Below are 20,533 nucleotides of genomic sequence, written 5' to 3' on the forward strand. Positions count from 1 at the left end.
AGTGTTTCATGCATGTTCCCATTAGTGCGGGGCTCATTTGCTTTGTTTGTAATTTTCTACATTTGTGATTTTTCCACTCAGCCATAATACAGACACTCGGCAGTACTAAAGGTGGTCATTCCAAGTTGCAAATAAAAGAAAACCGTCATCCTTATGACATAATTGTGATATTTGTCATTCCTCACCACTTTTACTGGCTTTTGTTGATTGTTGTTGTTGCCGCTCTTTTTTTTTTGTGTGTGTAGTATACAGAATGGCCTACCTGCGACTGAAAATGCTTTTCTCTCACCTTCTCACCTCTCACCCCGAGCTGGAGGCCATCATATGGACTCTGCTCCAGCACACACTCCAGAACGAGTATGAGCTAATGAAGGACAGACACCTAGACCAGGTATTAACATGCACTTCCTTTCAGTTTGAGCATGTGTTGCAATCAATTTTAGTTAGTTAGTTAGTTACATTTATACAGCGCTTTTCTAGACACTCAAAGCGCATTACATAGTATTTTTTGTGTGTGGGTGGGGGGTCTTCTAAACCACTACTAGTGTGTAGCATCCACCTGGATGATGCGACGGCAGCCATAGTGCACCAGAGCGTCCACCACACACCAGCTATTAATGGAGAGGAGAGAGTGATTGGGGATTATGGCCATGATAGAGATTAACAGATTAGAGTTTTTTTTTATTAAATTTTTTTTAATCCATTTAAAAAATCAAAGCAATAAATAATCAGTTTTGGGTTCGTATGTGCATTAGAGCTCGCCAAGGATGTCCCAAATTCAATACTGAGTATTTGATCAGGATGTAATATCAGCACTGGCCTGAAACCCTCTATCTGCATTAGATTTACCTCCACTGAGGTGTTTTATGCCATGAGTGCATTTTAAGTTTAATTCCTCAGAACAGAACGTACTGGAAGATGAGTCGTTCTGTTTGCTGAGCAGTTGGCTATATTAAATGGGTTTCACCAAATAATAAGCCTTGTGTATGAAAAGTTGGCTGGCTTTCCTGAAGCATCCAAGTCTGTGTTAATATAAAGCACGCGTCCAGCTAAGAGTAGTCCTGGACTCTGTTCACCACATTAAAATGTCTCTCCATTTTGTCATTAATTTGTTTAAAAGTCATTTATGAATCTTTTCAGAACTGTTATTTCTGTGGGTTTCTAGTCAAACAGTTTTCTGATGCCTGAATCTTCTACAGTGTTTAGATGCCTTGATGACTTTAGTTTCACTCGCGTAATAACTTTCCCCAACGTAGTGAATGACTTTTCATTTAAACTGAATAATTTTACTGACTACATGGTAAACATAGCCACAAATACCTCTCACGGCTGGGTTCGTAAAAGTTGATGGATAAATCAAAGGTATCTTGACAATATCCTTGTGTTTCTAGCTGATGATGTCTGCCATGTACGCCATATGCAAGGTGAAGAATGTGGATTTGCGCTTCAAGACGATTGTCACTGCGTACAAAGAGCTTCCCAACACAAACCAGGAGGTCTGAACAACTGTTTTTATATTATGGATTTTTTTTAAAACATTAAAGAGACAATGAAATTGCTCATGACATTTTGTTTGTTCTCCATCAACCAGACTTTCAAGCGTGTGTTGATCAGAGATGGCCAATACGATTCCATCATCGTCTTCTACAACCTGGTGTTTATGCAGAAGTTAAAGACGAACATCCTGCAGTACGCGTCTTCCCGGGTAATGCGCTTTGTTGTGTCGTGTCTAATCGTGTACTCTGATGTCCCCTGTTGGACAGAATTAATATTAGCAAAATGAAGTTGGATGCAGTTTCTGTTTCTGATGGTGGTGTCTGTTTTCTCCCAGCCTCCTCCACTTTCTCCCATTCCACATATTCCCCGGAGCCCGTACAATTATCCCAGCTCCCCCCTTAGAGTGCCTGGAGGGAACGTCTACATCTCCCCTTTAAAGAGCAGTCATTTGACCCCAGCAGCCATGACGCCCCGGTCCAGGTCAGTACTCTGTTAAACAGTAACTCTCTTACTTCATGGTTCTAGTGATGGAAATATATGAAACAGTTAAATAGATAAAAGGCATGCCCAGTTCATTGATAAATTCTAACCCTAACCCTTTTTTTTGTTGTTGTTGTTGTTGCAAATTGCTGTGTTATAAGAGCAAAAGAACATTACAGGGCATGCTGTTATATGCATGCTGTAAATATTTAACTTGGGTGTGGAAACAGTGACACCACCTGGCTTTGGGCCACATCACACAACCCTGTCATGTTTTATTATTCATCATGAAGACCTTCTGTGAGAAATGGCTGTCGTGTACAAATCAGGGATGTCACGATACCTTAAACATATCTTACGATGCTATACTAGCCGAGGTACCACGATACAACACGATATTGTGTTTATTCATATTTTAAAAATGAACCAAATTTACAGAAGTACATAGATATAAATGAAAACAGACAAACCCAATTTTCCTCTGAATAATTTATTATTGAGAATGAATTACTGGCTGTTGAAAAAAACTCAAGAACAATCATACAGTTGGCAAGCAAATAATTCCATCTATTGTTCCCTAGAGCACTGAAATCATTCAAATGGGAATTGTCCTCAGAGAACTAAGAATGAACACATCATTAGGAATAAATAACTGAATCTGGAAATAAACTCAAAAAATCATAACCATCTGGAAAAGAAAAAAAAGAAGGTTAACAGTGACGGTCAACGGAAAGCTTACATATCACTTATATAAAGCTTGAACAATTGGCATTGGGATCAGGATCGACCAATCATGATGACAAGAAATCAGTAATCGGTATCTACTACAAAAATCCTGATCGGAGCATCCCAAATTTGTGTATTCTGCACAACAGTGGGATGTCATTTTAGCGAGAATAGTATTACCTGCCACACATACGGCATTACTTACTATACTAGTGTATTGACGATACTACAGTTTAAAAAAAATAAAATAAAATACAGTGGCATCGGTGGTATTTTGAAGCTTTAGTATCGCGATACTACGATATTACCGTTATACCATGCAACCCTTGTACAAATCATGGGACAAGCCACAGAAAATAATAAACTCATGAGAACCCTGTACTGTGTTATTGCTAAAGCTTGGAACTTGTACCGTTCTTACAGGATCCTTGTATCCATTGGCGAATCATTCGGGGTGAGTCACTTTCATACTCCTTTTACTGCACACTAAGGCTGGGAAATATGATACAATATCCTTAAAGTGTTCCTATGCATTTTAGAGTGTATTGTCGTTACTTCCTCAGTACGTTTCTGTATTTATTAATTAGTTTATTTTTAACTAGAAATGATACGACATTAAAGAGTGTTTGTTTTACGGAGATCTATAGATTAGTCATGTCCTGAGACATGTTATTATTTAGCCCTGTTTTATGTTTCCTCTTGCTTACGTAGTGGCTATGAAAAGCACATACACTGGTGTACATGCGCTTAGGGGCTACTAAGCTTGATCTTTATAACATTAGTGTGTTGATTTTAAATGAGTTCCTGTGCAGCTGTAAGTAAAGTGTGTTTCGTTGTTGCCATTGTGTTGGAATCCCTCCTTGTCAATGAACGATAGAACGACAGCATACTCGGTAAGGTTGTCACTCACCTAGGGTTGTTTGTAGACATTTTTTTTCCTCACCTAGCCATCCTTTGTGTTGTGTTATATGTTAAGATGTTTTATCAGGTTTCATATATTGAAAGAAAGAAAGAAAGCGCATAAAGAAAACCTTTTTGTGTGGGGGGGGGGCATATTCAATATAATGGAAGAGGGTTAAGTGGTAAAGAGGGGTGCTGGGACTTGAACCCTCACTTTCTGATCAGTAACCCAGAGCCTTAACTACTTATAGAAAGATGCTGTAGTTGCTCCTCTTTATCTTCTCAGACTTTGCAGTGTGCTTTGCCCTGATTGCTGAAGCATTCCTGATCTTGATTCATATTTTGTATCTAAAAAAAAACCCAAAAACATCTTTGACTTGTGATTTATTTGTTCACCCTTAGTACACACTGTTACTGTTGAACTGTGCTGTCTAAGCATTTTCCTTCTCTGAAACAGACCTCTGACAAGTTCCAGAAGATCAATCAGATGGTCAGTAGCACAGATTGGCCCCTGAAGAGGAGGCTAGCCGGAGACTCCAACCCCAAACCCTTGAAGTGGTTACGTTTCGATGTGGATGGACAGGATGAGGCTGATGGGAGGTGGGGCCCCTCTTAATGTTTCAGCAGGACAAAAAGCTCATTTGTTTGTTGTAAATACTGCAACATTTAAAAAAAAAAAAATCCATAACCATGTGTGTTTTTTTTTTTTTGTTTGTTTGTTCGTTTGTTTGTTTTTTAATTAAATTAAGTATTTTGTGCCTTTTACAGCAAATCAAGTGGCGAGTCTACACTGAACAAGAAGCTGGCTGAGATGCGTAAGTCCCTCCATGAGTGGAGCAATCATAAAGCCATTAGCTAGGCCATCAGCAAGTGAATGCTGTAACCGAAAAGCAAAAATCGTCTCACTGAAAAGCAATTAGTAGTTTAGTGGTGGGATTTACAGTAGAGGTCATACGTTTACATACGCCTTGCAGAATCGGCAAAATATGAATAATTACAAAAAAAGAAGAGGGATCATAAAAATGGCATTTGGATTTTTATTTAGTCCTGCCCTGAATGAGCTATTTCAAATAATCAGATGTTTACATATAGTCCACAAGACACAATACTCACTGAATTTACACAAATGAACCCATTCAAAAGTTTACACACGCTTGATTTCTTAATCCTGTGTGTTGTGACCTGGATGATCAACGACTGTGTTTATATATTATGATAGTTGTTCATGAGTCCTTTGTTTGTCCTGAGCAATTAAACTGTCCACTGTTCTTCAAAAAACTGCAGGTCCTGCACATTCTTTGCTTTTCCAGCATCTTCTGCATATTTGACCCCTTTCCAACAGCGACTATATGATGTTGCGATTCATCTTTTCACACTGAGGACAGTTGAGGGACTCGTACACAACTATTACAAAAGGTGCAAACATTCACTGATGGTTAAGAAGGCAACACCATACATTAAGATCCAGGTGGGTGTAAACTTTTGAACAGGATGATCAGTGTAAATTTGTCAATCATTTGTTTTTTTCATTTAGTCCTACCCTTCAGAAGCTAAATAAGATATGTACATGTTCCCCAGAAGACGAAATAATAACAATTTACACCGATCATCCTGTTCAAAAGTTTACACCCCCCTGGCTCTTAATGACTCATGTTGCCTTCTTGAGAATCAGTGAATTTCTTATTTTTTCTCTGGTAGTTAAACGAGAGAAGTAAAAACACAGGTAACCATTAGCCTTCATGTCCGCTATGCAACTATGAATAAAAACACTAACATCTCAGACACATAATCTTGTTCCAGGCACCTGGGCTGCTGATTTGTCCCCACCCCTTTTCTCTAACTGAGTTTACATTTGTTTGTGTCGGTTTTGCACTGTTCTCAGAAACGCTGAGCTTCATTAACAAAGAACACTTTGTTCTGTCTTAGGTTCAGTTCAAAATCTAATGCAGGAACAGAAAATGAAGGAGGAGGCTGAGAAGGAAGACCCAGAACCCTGATGTGAACAAGTTGTTACTGTTCATTTGCCGTTTCACTAATTCCCCCTTTTTTTTTTTTTTTTTTTAAATTCCCTTTTCCCTTTGTATTTGTATTATATTTAATGTTTTTTTTTGTTTTTTTTGTTTTTTTTACATATATTTGAGTAAGTCAAAAGAGAAAATACAAATCAGTAGGAATATCGCAGAAAGGTTTAGAGAAACCCGAAATTCAGGACACACGTTTTTATTAGTCAGCTTCTGGTACTGTTGAAAAAACATTATTTATTTCATTATGCCTAATGAAATGAATAACACTACTGATAAGTCAGTCCTTTCATTAGGACATGACTACTTAAAGTGCTGACAAATGAAACAAATATCATAAAATATACATTTTACAAAATGCTAATATGTCTATCTGTGAGACTTGCAATAACATCTAGGCACCATTTTATATATATATATATATATAAAAAAAAATTATACAAAACATTTTTGTATAAAAATTATTGATTTTTAGCTTTTGTTTTCGTTTGTCCTTTCACTTTTTTCTTGTGTTGTTCAAAAGGGCATCATGAAGCTCTGATCATGAAAGTTCTGCTTTTTTTTTTTTTTTTAAAACAGATAAATGGCTGAACCTCATACAAGAAATCAGTGGTCAGTACATTATGTGTGGTGATAAATTTGAGCTGCATAATTGCATTTCTACAACAAGTACATCAATTACAACATGACATACGCATGATGTAATAATCATTCATGTGCTCAGTGGGCACAGAATCGTTTTGAAATGGTCTTGCAGTGTCTTGCAGTCATATTCTTCAGTACCAGTTCCTTTTTTAAATTAGCATTTGGTTCTTTTGCAAACAATTGTAATTTATTTATTTTTGTATTCAAAAGCATTAATCAATACTTAAGTGGGGGGGGGAGAGTGTGGCTTCTGAAATGTCAGTCCTTTCATTAAGACTCATCTAAAAGAGCTGACGAATAAAACAAAACATAACAAAAACCTCTTCTCTTAAAGGAGAGATGATATTCAATTTTTAAAAAAGGATATATTTTTTCCGAGTGGTTTTTGTGTGGTAGGGTTAACTGTGTCCGTGTTGGTTTTAAGAAATTAATGGCATGTGAATGCGTTTACATACTTGTATCTCTCTCTCTTTTTTTTTTTTAAATATATTGTTATTTGCTTCCTGAACGGAGCTTGTAATTTTTTTTAAAACATTTTTTTTCTATTGAAATGCTAGCTGTTAGTATTAGTTTGTACCGTTTTTGTATTAATTACTTTGTTCAAATGATTTCTTAATAACTGACTTGATATTGATTGTGCTTTATTAATATGTACGACTGTCTTTTACGATCATCTTTTAGGAAAATAAAATGTAAAAGGACCGCACTGTGTGCTTATGGGACGCGTTTGTGTCGAGTCATGCCGTGTCCGATCGAGCACATAACCGACGCTCCAAAACAGGAATCTGGTTAAAATACAGAAGCAGAAGTATTTACACTGTGACTTTTGTTTTTAGTTAATATTGCAGTAATAACTCGTAAACATTATTATTTTAAATAGTTAGTTCCTCTTGGATGGCTGATTTTTATCGATTAACAAAGCATGAACATTTTTCTGCTTAAACCAGGCGTTCTCATTACCTCTGGATAAAACTAATTCATGGATCATTATGTTGGATCTCATTAAATAAGCTGCATGACTTGCAGGATAATGTGAAACTTGGAAACTATGTGCTAAGCTACAGTGCCCTCCACTAATATTGGCACCCTTGGTAAATATGAGCAAAGAAGGCTGTGAAAATTTGTCTTTCATTGTTTAACCTTTTGATCTTTTGTTCAAAACATTCACAAGAATACTCTGCTCTCATGGATATCAAACAAATGCAAACACAACACAGGTTTATAAAATTATTTTTTTTTTTTGTTAAATGTAGGTGTGCAACTATTGTTGGCACCCTCTTAGTCAATACTTCCCTTTGCCAAGATAACAACTCAGCCATCTTGTCTAACCTGAACCTCATAGAGAATCTATGAGAGACACCAGAGCCAACAATACAGACGAGCTGAAGACAACCTGGGCTTCCATAACACCTCAGCAGTGCCACAGGCTGGTTACCTCCATGCCACACCGCATTCAAGCAGTAATTCATGCAAAAGCAGCCTCAACCAAGTATCGAATGCATACATTAATATACAGGAATGTTGACCTGAAAAGTATTATAAATTCTTTATTCTAATATTATGAGTTTCGTAGTCTTAATCTTAGTCTAGACATAAATCGGATACGGTTGGCTTTTATACTCATGTACGAGCAAGCAACATACCCAGGGCTAATTAAAGAAAACAAGACAAAACACCTTGACGAATCATCATGAGACCACGAGTATGCAAAAATCACCTTGAACTGATCTTAAATGATTGAATCATAATCATGGAAAATAAGGGAAAGTATTTCACAAGGGCAATGTGTTTTATCTTGCTCAGTGGTGTGTTGCAATGTTAGATGTGTTGTGTCACGTAGAGCTTGATTCTTTACACCGTTCACGGTAATTGGTGATTGAATCATGAGGATCTTCAGTGGTAAAGTGGTAGACCCTCAAATCTTCCGAAAAATCTCCTGAACATTTCACATAATGAAAAGTCTTCCAATCCTAATAATTCAAATGTGTTATTTAACAAAGAACAAAGTATCATTGCTGTTAGACAGGGACTTGTAAGGCGGATGTTTCATATTTAAGAATGTACATCATAATTGATGAAGGTTTTGGTCAGGAGATTTAGCATTTTTGGAAGAAATCTCCACTATCAGCGCTTTGTAACTGTCGGTGGTAAAGCTGTAACTTTTTAACTTTTCCAACTTCAAGACCGAACAATGAAGCTTGTGAGGGAGTGACTGTTTATAACTCTGATAACACATTATAACTGGAACTAAGTAACATTAAATGTAACTATTGATGGATTAAAAATATGCTGTGTCGTTCTTTAAAAAAAAAAAAGACTAATTGTTGACATTGCTGTGGTATAAGTGGAATGAAACACTTTTGGACATGCTGTAATAGAAAAATAATGTCTGTGGTGTGCTTACGCCTCATCACACCATCCCGTCATTGGTTATTCCTATAATAACATGCCAACTATGACTGTACATCACTCCTGAAAATATGTAGAATATCTTGTGATAATTTGTGAAGACCCAGATCTGGTCCCAGTCTTGTTCTTGGGATTTGAAAGAAAAGAAATGAACTGTTTGTTTTGGGTGCTAGATGGAACTTTATTTTTCTAAGACTGTAAAAGAAAATGCCAGAACCTTCAGTGACATGACAGTACCGTGTCTTCTGATTGGACAAAAAAGACAACCCTCCTGCCCACACGTACACACATTGGTGTGCAGTTACATTAGATCTTTTGACAATATTTAGAAGTCCCCCCCCCCCCCCATGTCAAGTCACATGACCACATGCATTGCTTTTACAGCTACATAATTGTGAATGGTGACCTTTACAAGTAGAACAGGACTTTATATCACGTGAACATAATACAATTATGTAACAGTGCACTACAAGAGATTTGTCATTATTATATCTCTGTAGTTATAATGCCATCCTCTTTGACAGTGAGCGATTCGAGTTACCATATACTTGGTCAATCTGAAACCAAACATGCTTCTTTATGTGCTTTTTATCTTCAAACGTTCTGCGAGTTTCCTGTCTCACGTATTACACGCGATGCTTTTTGAGGTCTCACTTACTTGTAAGGGTTTCGGTGCTGATCCACATCCTGTTTTTCAGCGTCCTTTTTATACATACTTTTTAGGTTTTGGATGACAAAAAAAAAAACCTTCTGAATCATTAGTGGTTCTCGGAATCGATATACGTAAACGGAAATGTAACACTATCTTATTCGGAGGGTTTAGAGTGCTTTAACTTGACGAGGCATGTAAATACATTTGCATCATGGTACTCAAGAAAGCTTTGAGCAACAGGACGTGAGAGATCAGTCAGCCGCTTTGTGTTTTGGTCAATAAAAAAATCCAGGTGCTCGTTTGTTTTTTTTGTGTGTGTGAGATGATTGTAGTGTGAAGGAAATCTCTTGCATGTGAATACTGGTCTGAATTGCTCAGAGCACGAAACGGTATTCATGGCATGTCATTCAAATAGATATACCGTTGAGGTCATCATTTTCCATGTGCCTTTCAGAATTTGCAAAATGTTCATTAAAAAAATTAAATAAGGGATCATAAAAATCTTTTTTAAAATGGTGTGGATTATTGCTGATCTAATCAATAATCCACACCAGTCTCGGTCTCATCACTTGAGGTAATGGTCATTGGATGCGTTAGCTCTTACATAAGAACACTGGAATGGAAATGGCATTCCTAATTTTATTAGGTCATTTAAAACCACTGCCGCCTATACAGTGTCTTCGCACTTTTCTCTGTTTTGACGATGTAATGGCAAGCATCACAGATGGTATCTTGTCACGGACTGAATTAAGTAGGATTTTGTCAGTTTCACTACAAATTCAATTGATTGGACATGATTTAAAAAGGTACATGCCTGTGTGTCCAGTGAAAGGTCCCACTGTTCACAGTGCATATCGGACCAAAACCAAGCCATGAGGTCCAAGGAATTCTCTGTAGACCTGTAATCAAATTGTGTCAAGGTAGGCAGAGTGGCTAAACAGAAGTCTCTCTTAAGGAAGAGGCATATGGCATGAACTTAAAAAGATCATGAGGAAAAGGATTCTATGGTCTGGTGGGACAAAAAAATAGATTTTTTGGGGTTGAATGTCACACTACATCTGATTTAACTAAGAACAGCTCATGAAGCATGATGGTGGAAGCATCATGCTATGAAGTTGCTTCTCAGTGGCAGGGACAGGGAGAATTGAGGGAACAATGAATGAAGACAAATAGAGAGAGGTTACTGTGTTGCAGAGTATACACAACCTCAACCTGGGGCAATGTTTCACGTTTCAGTGTGACAAAGACCTGAGGCATACAGCCAAGACAATACTAGAGTGGCTTTGGGACAAGTGTCTGAATGTCTTCGAGTTCCCTAGCCAAAGGCCAAACATTTGTGTAGAGACCTGAAGATAGTAGTCCACAGATGCTCCCCATCCAATGTGATTGTGCTTGAGAAGATCTGCCAGGAAAAATGGGATAAACCGCCGAATTGTAGATGTGCAAAGCTTGTAGAGGCTTAGCCAAGAAGATTCAAAGCTGTAAATGGTGCTAAAGGTGCTTCTACAAAGTAGTGATGTATAAAGGGTCTGAATATTGACCTAAATGAGAGATTTCAGTTTTTGATTTTTAATACGTTTGCAAAAATGTCTAAAAACCTGTTTTCATATTGTCATTATGAGTATAAATTAATGGCAAAAACATCCAAAATTTAATCCAATTGTGTGAAAATTGAAGCGATCTGAATACCGATTGCTTTCCGAACCCACTGTAGCTACCGAGACGTTACACAATTGCGTCTCCGTGTCTGCTCTCCCCTCTCTGCATGACATCTACACCAGGCGATGCTGTACCAGAGCTGCTAAAGTGGTCAAAGACTTCACCCACCCCATTAGCTGCCTGTTCAGCCTGCTGCAATCAGGCAAGTGCTTTCATAGTCTCATAACTAAAACAGAGACCCAGAAGGTACTTCTTCCCTCAAGCCGTCAGACTCCTCAACACGGGTATGTTCACCATTAGGACTCTATAAGTCTCTCTTGTCACTCTGTACTCCACTGACACACCGCACACAGCACTGTGTATTGCTACCATGAAATAACATACCCGCATACCTTTGTCACATATCTGTACATTCCTTACATGTTGTTTAGTTTTAGCTTCAGTTCTTCTGTACAGTTTTTCACCATCCTTTGTCTTCTTTTTCTACTTATTTCTTGTTAATTTCTTATTTTTAATGCAATCTAATGAGGAGTAGACCAGGTTTTCATTTCACTGCAAGTTATATACTGTATATAAACTGTGTAAGTGACAAATAAAACCTTGAATTTGTATTTACATTTAATAATCATCTGTATAACGCACTTGTTAAACTACTGTAGTTCGTTTCACGACATGATATATCACAATAGGAAAGATTGGGCAAGACTAAAAATAAATAAATAAATAAATAAATAAATAAATAACATTTCCACGGCATCTGATTGCCATTTATGGTGCAATTTTATACAGCGACATTCGACAGGTTTCCCCACACTTCCAGACGTCATAAAGTGCTGGAATTTCTAGGTTCACACCTCTACTTTACTATATCTGGATGTCAGTGCACAGTTTGTCTTTAGTTGAATGAATGGATACAGTAATATATCATCTGAGCAATAAATCGGAAGGGCTATGTTTCTGTAAGCAATACATGTCAAGAAACAGGAAATACTGGACAGAGATGTAAATAGTACTATCTATGGAATGAGGAACTTCCACCTTTTCAAAGAAAATCCCCCAAAACAACTCAATTGTAATAAGAGATTTTAAATGCAGTATATTTTTGTTTTGATTTTTAGTAGTAGGTATCTTTTGTATTTTGTTTCCTGGGGTTTCCCCCCCTTATTCCCGTACTCTGTGATTACAGAGAAAGAGGAGTGATTAGTTGGCACTGTGGGAAAATGCATGCCCCAACAAAACAATTTCTCTTCAGCCCGCCTTTGCTCTTCAGTCTCATGCAGCCTGTGTAGCTCTTATCACTTTTGGAGATGCAGTTTGAAACGTCTGCATTTCCCTCTACCTGACAGGTCTGCACTTTCGAGTTGAAGCTGAAAAGGTAACTAATTGTTTGTTATATATTTCTATGGTACTAGCTGAAATGACTGGATTGTGTTTCATTTATAAATCTCAGGATAGTGGCTTACTAAGTGCCTGAGAACTTGAATGTCTAGTGTGAATGTAAACTGAAATTCTACCGTTTAATACTAAATGTGTTTAGAAGGTTACTGTAAAAATTTGGAAGTCTTGTGATATGTTTATTCTGATACTGTCTATTTAATCTAAAATTCTTTCAGCTCTTTAATCTCCACAGAACTTAATTTCACACCTTCTTTATTGCTTTCACTACAGTTTAACGAGTAACTAATTAATAAATAATAATAATTAAAGCACATTTAAAACAACAAAAGTTGACATAGTCTTGGACATACTGTAGTTAAGAGCAGATAAAACACGTATAAAGAAAAATAAACTGGAACTAATAAATAACTGAACAATAATCTGCATGAAAAAATAAATAAATAAAATGTATCTTGGCAAAAGATGATTTTTGTATATTCTTAAGACGCTAGGATAACTTGTAAGCCGCACATGATTTGAAATATTCAAGTTTTGTAACAGAAAGGAAAACGGTTTTGTAAAGGAATACTCATCACTTGTAAAATAATCTCTGTTTAACTTATCTGCAGTGTATCTGTGATTACGATAGATGAGAATTTAACACATTTTTGTGTACTGAGACGAAAACAGAAAAGCCTTTTACTCCAAAATCATTCATAATGCAAGTCAAAAGACAGTTTAGAGAATTTTCACCAATGAGCATTTAAAATATGTTAATATGTCACGTAAAATCCTAACTGTAAACAAGGGAACGGCGGCACCATTGCATCTCTGTGGGTTTCCTCCATGTTCTCTGGTTTCTTCCCATCTCCCAAAACATGCCACTAGGTGGATTGGCTAAGATAAATTCCCTCTTGTTGTGAGTGTGTGTGTATGGTGCCATGAATAGACTGGAATCTTATCCAGGTGTATTCCTGCCTCACACCATGGATAAGGTCTAGTTCAATGGTCACCAACCCTGTTTTTGGAGATCTACCTTCTGGAAGACTTTTAGCTCCAACCATAATCGTATTCACCTGACCATCTAATTATTTCCTTAAGTTCCTGATCAGCTAAAACAGGTGTGTTAGATTTTGTTGGAGATGAAACCTGCAGGAAGGTAGATCTCAAGGAAGAAGGTCGGTGACCACTGGTGTAGATCCAGCACAAGTCTAAAGTGGTTACTGAAAGTGATTGAGTGAGTGAGTGAGTGAGTGAGAGTAAAAACTTTCAAACAATAATATATTCAGAAATATACTGAAAAGTAGTTCTTATCTGTTTCTTTTGGGTTTTTTTTTTTAGCCATGCACCAACAAATCCACTAATCCTATAATCTATATACTCGAGTAACTTTGTCAAAACCACAAATTCTTCCTCTAATAACAAAGTGCCATGTCTGAACCCGCCAAATAAATCTATTCATAATGAATGGGTTACAAAAATATCTTGCATAATCACTTAGTGTCATTCCAATAACTGGCATTTATTAAAGTGCACCTATTGTGGTTTTTCAAATATTACCTTTCATGTAGTGTGTTATAGAGCTGTTTGTGAACGTAAAAAAAACATCTGCAAAGCTTCAAAAAATCAAAGTGCACGACAAACGGAGTTATTGACTCCAAAAAGAAGGAACCGATTCTGAACAGCTGAAATGAGTCGTTAATAATTCTACATAGTACTAACCTACATAGGTTTGTAACAAAAAGCCCCGCCTCTGGTCTTCATTGTCTGTGGTAGACCAATCACAACAGACTAGGACATCTGACCAATCAGAGTAGAGTATGCTCTCTGAAAGGAGGAGTTTAGAATGAATCCTTTAGAGCGGATCATTTAACGAGTAGTTCGTGACACTGTGGGGGAAAAAAAAGGTAATGCTGCAGTTTAAATTATGTGGATTATTATTAAAGGGTTTTTTGACCTTGGATGCATGTAAATCTATTGTATGAGACCTTTAAAACAAAACTAGGCATGTTTCAAAACAATAATACGTGCACTTTAAGTAATTTTGCTGGCATGGTTTGGGTCCTCTTCTCCTCTTAGACAGAAGCATGACTGCAAATCAACACAAAGTTCTTCTTATCTTTTGATGAAACATTTCTATCCTGGTTGGAGTACTCTTGTCCAGGATGACTCCACCCCCATCCACAGGGCATGAGGTTTCACTGAATGGTTTGATGAGGATGAAATTGATGTAAGTTATATGCTATGGCCTTTACAGTCACCAGATCTCAACTCAGTTGAACACCTATTGGAGATTTTTGGACTGGCATGTTAGACAGCACTCTACCACCATCATCAGAGTATCAACTTAGGGAATATCTTTCGGAAAATGGTGTTCATCACTCCAGTACAATTGCAGAGATGTGTAGCATCAATGCCAACAGGTATTGAAGCTGTTCTGACAGCTTGTGGTGGCTTAACGTTTTATTAACGCACATTATATTGGTTTTTCCATTCATTTGTCACCCGTCTGTACTGTATATTATGTTGAAAATATTTTCTTAAATGTTTCTATATTTCCTTTACTGATGTTTATGTTTTCCTTTCATGTCTTTCCACAAAATCTCTTTTTCCAAATCCTGGTCTCAAGAGGAGACATGATTTCCCACAACTGCAGCATTAAGGATTTCAAGGAGTCCGTGTTCCCCACCGCCTACCTTCTCGTCTTTATTCTGGGTCTCGTAGGCCACTTGGTCTCCATGTATGTCTTCTTCAGAGTGTGGAGGAAGAAGAGGTATCTGACTACGGTCAACCAGTTCATGGTTAATCTGCTGGTGTCGGATCTTATGCTGGTGTGCTCATTGCCCTTCAGGGCTTCTTACTACCTGTCTGGCTCTACTTGGATTTTTGGCCCGGTGGCCTGCAGGCTCCTATTCTACATCTTCTACCTGAACATGTACACATCGATCTACTTCTTGGTGTCCCTAAACATCATGCGGTATTTGGCACTGATTCAGCCATACCGCTATAAACACTTGCAAAAATGGTGTAACGGACACCTGGTTTGTCTGTTAATCTGGCTATTCGTGGCGCTGACCTCCAGTCCTTTGCTGCTTTTGAGACGGCACACAAATTCTAGCACAGACATAGCTCAACAATGCATGGAGCTACGAAACAGCAACCAAACCATCCAGCATTTAATCATTATGAACAATGCAACTCTGTCTGTGGGCTTTCTGCTGCCTTTGGTGTGCATCTTGTGGTGCTCCGTGTTTGTAGCCTATAGATTATGGAAGCCTGGTCCATCGCAGCGGAGAGTCGACATCTCGAGGAAAAAAGCCTTCGCTTTGGTCATCATCAGCCTCAGCTTCTTCATCATCTGCTTTTTGCCATATCATGTCATGCGGACAGTCTTTTTACACACGGAGTTGGATGTGAGCAATAACAAGATTGGCGACTCCTGTGAGACCCTCTGGCAAGTGCGTAAAGCCGCAGTGGTGACGCTTTGTTTGTGTGTATCCCACAGCTGCCTGGATCCCATCCTGTTCTTTTTTGTCGGAGAAAATTTCAGAACTTTCTTTGCAAAGCTGCTGAGGAAAAAGAAAACACATACTGACAACAAAAAAAGGATCCAGAAGGGGGCAGAGTTGCAGAACCTGCAGAAATGAGACTCAATAACAACAGGAGAAGTTCAATTGCCTCATCGATTTGCATAGGACAGCTGCACATCAGAGGTGTTTTTGTTTTGTTTTGTTTTTTGGCTCAGTATCTGTGTTTATTTTTTACAGAATATTTGCAAGATTTAAATCATCATGTGTGATGATATCATGTAACTCTAAAGGTTATGTTCAAGAACTGTTACATCATCCAAACTTTCACTAATGTATTTGACAGGTTATAAAAATCTCATTTATATTGATGCTTATAAAACATTTCTTTATTGACAAACTATTATTACATAAAATGCTGTATATATGCTTAACATATTGGAATGTAGGAACAAATATTCATACTGGAAACCTGGAATTTTTTATTATTTTTTTTAACCTTTTTCTGGAGAAATGCTCAATAAGTGAAATAAAGAAAAATAATTAATATTTAAAGTGTCAACATAAATTCACAGCACATTTGCCTCACACTTCCGGGGTTGGGGGTTTGAATCCCACCTCTGCCCTGTGTGTGCGGAGTTTACATGTTCTCCCTGAACCTGTGGGGGTTTCCTCCGGGTACTCTGGTTTCCTCCTCAGTCCAAAGAAATGCGCTGTAGGCAGATTGGCATCTCTAAATTGTCTGTAGTGTGTGAATGTGTGTGTGTGATTTTGCTGTATTGGCAGACTCCCCGTTACCCTGTGTAGGATAATTGACAAGGGTGTTAGCTGACAAGACTGTTAGTCTTCCGGGGCTGAACCCAGATTCTTCTCCATCACAAAAAAAATTCAAAATATCCTTCTAAATAAACTGTTTTTTTCTTGCACGTGACAGCTAATTTCTTAAAATGTGAAACAATTTGACAAATCATAAAATTTCATATTATCACTGTGTGCAGGACTACCAGACTGATAAAATATATAAAACATTTTGCCTATCTAACATGAGACTAGGCCAGTTTGGTGTCGCTAGCCAAGCGTACCCACAACTAAGCTATCGTTGTAGAGGTTTAGCTGCTACAGTGTCATGCAAAGTAAGTGAGTTGTTCTTATGCTGTGCTCATATCAATATCACATAAACTGGAACTCATATAGACATTTACACACCTTGTTTTCCTGCTCAGCATGGAAAGAGGATATTAGTGTTTCAGTTTCAACCCCTTTACTAACTGACTGTGTGAGCGTTTGGCAGGATTGAGACTGACAGCCAAAAAGACACCAGTATTTCCATGTATTTTCCTGTAAACCCTGTCTGATTGGTCTTATCTCCGTTCACTGAGGATAAATTACAACACTCCGATCAGTGGAGATACAAAATGACAACACCGCCATCGTCTTTTACTGACGTTTCATTACACAGTTACAAACTGTTCCAGGTGGAAAATTATTCAGGGCTAAATAAAAAATCTTTGGATCTTATAGTTTATCTTTGCAGCCCTGAATGCCCAGGCCAGGTTACACCAGGATGGATGGATATCTTAATCTATTAATTACTGATAACAGCTTACAACCACAAATCACCCAGAATCACACTCATACCTACATGCTCAAATTGTCTGTGAAGCTCTGGGCATGTAGTAGCGCAGTGGTTAAGACATTGGACTTCTGATCATAAGGTCGTGAATTCAAATCCCAGGACTGTCAAAATGCCACTGCTGGGCCCCTGAGCAAGGTCCTCAACTGCTCAGTTGAATAAATTAGATAAATATAAGTCACTCTGAATAAGGGTGTCTGTCAAATGCAAAACCTTATTTAATCCAATCTAGCTCTATAATAAAGGACAATGAAATATCTTTTGATGAACGACATTGTCCTTGAAAACAAAACAAAAAAAATATTGATTCCAAACACACTGAAAATCCTTAAATTATATTTTGCAGCATCTGCATCAACCCTGATAAGTGAAGCCTTCATATAAAGCTAACCTTAAACTGTTAGCTGGGATAGGCAAAATGAGACTTCATGCTCAGCTGCATTTCTATAATCACTAATGCTAATGACACAGTTGTCTGAGGGTGAACTTTAAGAATGTGTGAAATTTTGATGAGCATATGTTAAAATATCCAATATGGGTGGATCAAATTTTTTAAAAAGCAAGTGTTGGAAGCATTTCCTTCTACATTTAGCCTAGCTGGCGCTCTTATAAAAAGTGCAAACAGCTGAAGGCGAAATCAGCAATGTAAAGAAGCTGGAGAATCTATAAGGATTCATAACCATAACCTAAAGACTACACTATACAATTTTCAGTACGATTTTGAGTTGAAATGTGATGTGCTCCACAACTGCCAATTTAATGCCATGGCGATTAAAGACAGCTGACAAAGTGAGAAATGTGAGAAATTATTTCATTAAAATCTCGGCATGACCTGTTACGACACTCGTCCAAAAGCCACCAATAGGAGGACGGCATAGGATTATGTGAAATTCATGGGACTGCTACAAATGCCATACAGTGGTAATGGTAATGGGGAAACATAAAGGAAACATGTTAATGGACAGAAAGAAATATGCTTATTACCTCAAACTCACTTTGAACACAAAGACGGCCAACCTGAGCACACAGAGCAGTATCAGTGATCATGAACAGTAAAAATGCACAGAAATAATGCATGAAGTGAAGCAAAAGTGCAGAGAAACTGTTGCATCTCCACAAGTACTGAGACACATGGCTTTCCCCTCGCTCTCCATTGTCTGCTTATTGCTCTTGCGTAAAGGTATAAGTTGGAAAAAACTTGTACTCCCCCCCCCCCCCACCACCATATTTTCTCACCAATTTTGGTCACCTATCAACGATGGAGGGTGAAGTCTAACTCCTGTCTTTTGGATGAAACATTAAACTGAGGTCCTGACCCTCCCACCCCCATAATATGTAAAGCGCTACATAAACGTAACTGTAACTCATCTGAGACAAGTGAAGCCAGCCAGCCACATCTTTTCAAACTGCTGCCCCTGCTGCATCACAGGACAGCGTAAGTTTTTTTGTTTGTTTTTTTTTTTTTGGAAAATTTGTGATGCAATTTGTTTTTTTGTGATTTTTTGGTGGAAAACTACTTGAATTGGCAAAATTACAATTGCATGAAATTGTTTTGCACGGTCTTGCTATACCTGTGATTGGTTGTTTGTTGGTAATTGAGACCTTTTTGTTTGTAATTGAGACCTTTTGGTTGTACTCATGTTCGATGCACATGATTCGACGAGGGCTTTGGCCGAATGCACATTGTGATGACGTCACATGACATGTCTTGGCCCAAATCGCCGGAAAATCTTTGGTCCTCAGAATGTCCTCAAGTTAAACCTTCAATATCAAGCACTCATCATGAAAATAAGCAAATTGTGTTTGGAAGTGAGGGTGTTTACTTTCTAAGACAAAGGTGTGGCAATCTGGGAAAACCAGTTAGATATGGCTGCTGCTGAAATCTAGTAGAAGAGCAAGAAAACAAAAATAGCTCATTTTAGCCAAAATAAACTACAGCATTCTTTGACAGCTCTATTTTCAGAAACCATAAATATCTTTCAACAAAACGATGTTGTAATCTTTAATTTTGCATACTCTATCTTCCTGCAGAGATAATGTTGTTTAAGGAGCCAGGTTTACACACATGGTGGTAAAAATAGTCTGCATAAAGATATTTAATGTTTTACATGGGGAGTAAACATTTAAAGATGTTTACTCTATGCAGAGTGCATGGGATTCCTCTAATATTTAATTACAATGCATCAGTGAAAAGTTTCTACATTAAAGCTACAATATCAAACTGTTTTGGTTAAAAATGAACAAAAATCAATGATTGAGCAAGTACATAAAAAGAAAATCAGTGTTGAAAACTGTCTTCCTACCTTACCCCGATTCGCAATGGTAAGCTTATAATAATGATTTATAATTTGAGCTGTCGGATCGGCTTTCACAGGAAATGTCAGTTTGACGTCATTCGCCGTCATAAAATATTGCCAAGTCAAGATGTGCCAGGCTGATAGACTCTTACCCAAAAAGACTGAGTGGTGTAATAAAATCAAAAGGTGCTTCAACAGAGTATTACTTTAGGGGTGTGCACACTTATACTGGGTTATTCTAAGTTTTTTTTTCTCTATTTTTCTCTAAAATGTTTCTGATTGTTTTTCACTTAATTTCTATATGTTGTAATTTCACACTGAGCGTGGAAAAAGTTTTGACGATTTATCTCAGTTTCATTTTTTTTACATCACAAAAACCTGGATTGTGTAGACTTTTTTCATCTTCAGTGAAGCAGCTTAGCCTAATTAGCAGCTTAGCTGGCAAACACTATTAATTTTGTCCACCTGATTTTGGAGAAGTCTCTTCCTTGTGAGGAGAGACTGAGAATTAAACAAGAGCTAAGACCAGCAGATAAAACAGATAAAACAGTACACACAGAGAAACATACAGTATGTACTTCAGCAATAAACACAACGCTTCCCTTATTTATTAAAAAAAACAAAAAAACACCAGTCACCAATGGCATAGTCACGTTGTGTCTATTTTCAGGGATCGGATTAGTGTTTCACCCTACCCTAGACTGCCACCC

At 37.6% G+C, this 20,533-nt stretch overlaps 2 protein-coding genes across 5 annotated transcripts in view; both read left to right on the plus strand.

The window, feature by feature from the left end:
* Positions 1 to 8,924, plus strand: part of rb1 (retinoblastoma 1) — a 46,459-nt gene extending 37,535 nt beyond the window's left edge. Inside the window, exons 20-27 of the mRNA XM_053648488.1 lie at positions 246 to 391; positions 1,392 to 1,496; positions 1,592 to 1,705; positions 1,832 to 1,977; positions 3,127 to 3,157; positions 4,061 to 4,203; positions 4,372 to 4,418; positions 5,530 to 8,924. Coding sequence (XP_053504463.1) covers positions 246 to 391; positions 1,392 to 1,496; positions 1,592 to 1,705; positions 1,832 to 1,977; positions 3,127 to 3,157; positions 4,061 to 4,203; positions 4,372 to 4,418; positions 5,530 to 5,600 — 803 coding nt within the window. The 3' untranslated portion in view covers positions 5,601 to 8,924. The remainder of the gene's footprint in view (positions 1 to 245; positions 392 to 1,391; positions 1,497 to 1,591; positions 1,706 to 1,831; positions 1,978 to 3,126; positions 3,158 to 4,060; positions 4,204 to 4,371; positions 4,419 to 5,529) is intronic.
* A 2,214-nt stretch (positions 8,925 to 11,138) lies between these two features.
* On the plus strand, positions 11,139 to 16,896 carry cysltr2a (cysteinyl leukotriene receptor 2a). Of its 4 annotated transcripts, XM_053649636.1 has the most exons (4): positions 11,139 to 11,273; positions 12,176 to 12,364; positions 14,624 to 14,789; positions 14,996 to 16,896. In XM_053649636.1, the coding sequence occupies exons 3-4, from the start codon at positions 14,674 to 14,676 to the stop codon at positions 16,011 to 16,013; spliced, it is 1,134 nt and encodes a 377-aa protein (XP_053505611.1). In that variant the 5' UTR covers positions 11,139 to 11,273; positions 12,176 to 12,364; positions 14,624 to 14,673; the 3' UTR covers positions 16,014 to 16,896. The 4 variants fall into 4 exon arrangements, with proteins under 4 accessions (XP_053505611.1, XP_053505609.1, XP_053505612.1 ...); XM_053649634.1 differs by lacking the exon at positions 11,139 to 11,273 and having other exon boundaries at positions 11,502 to 12,364; XM_053649637.1 differs by lacking the exons at positions 11,139 to 11,273; positions 14,624 to 14,789 and having other exon boundaries at positions 11,503 to 12,364; positions 14,996 to 16,895.
* The last annotated feature ends 3,637 nt before the right edge of the window (positions 16,897 to 20,533 follow it).

The sequence above is a fragment of the Ictalurus furcatus genome, chromosome 18 (assembly GCF_023375685.1).
Source record: "Ictalurus furcatus strain D&B chromosome 18, Billie_1.0, whole genome shotgun sequence".
NCBI classification, from domain to species: domain Eukaryota; kingdom Metazoa; phylum Chordata; class Actinopteri; order Siluriformes; family Ictaluridae; genus Ictalurus; species Ictalurus furcatus.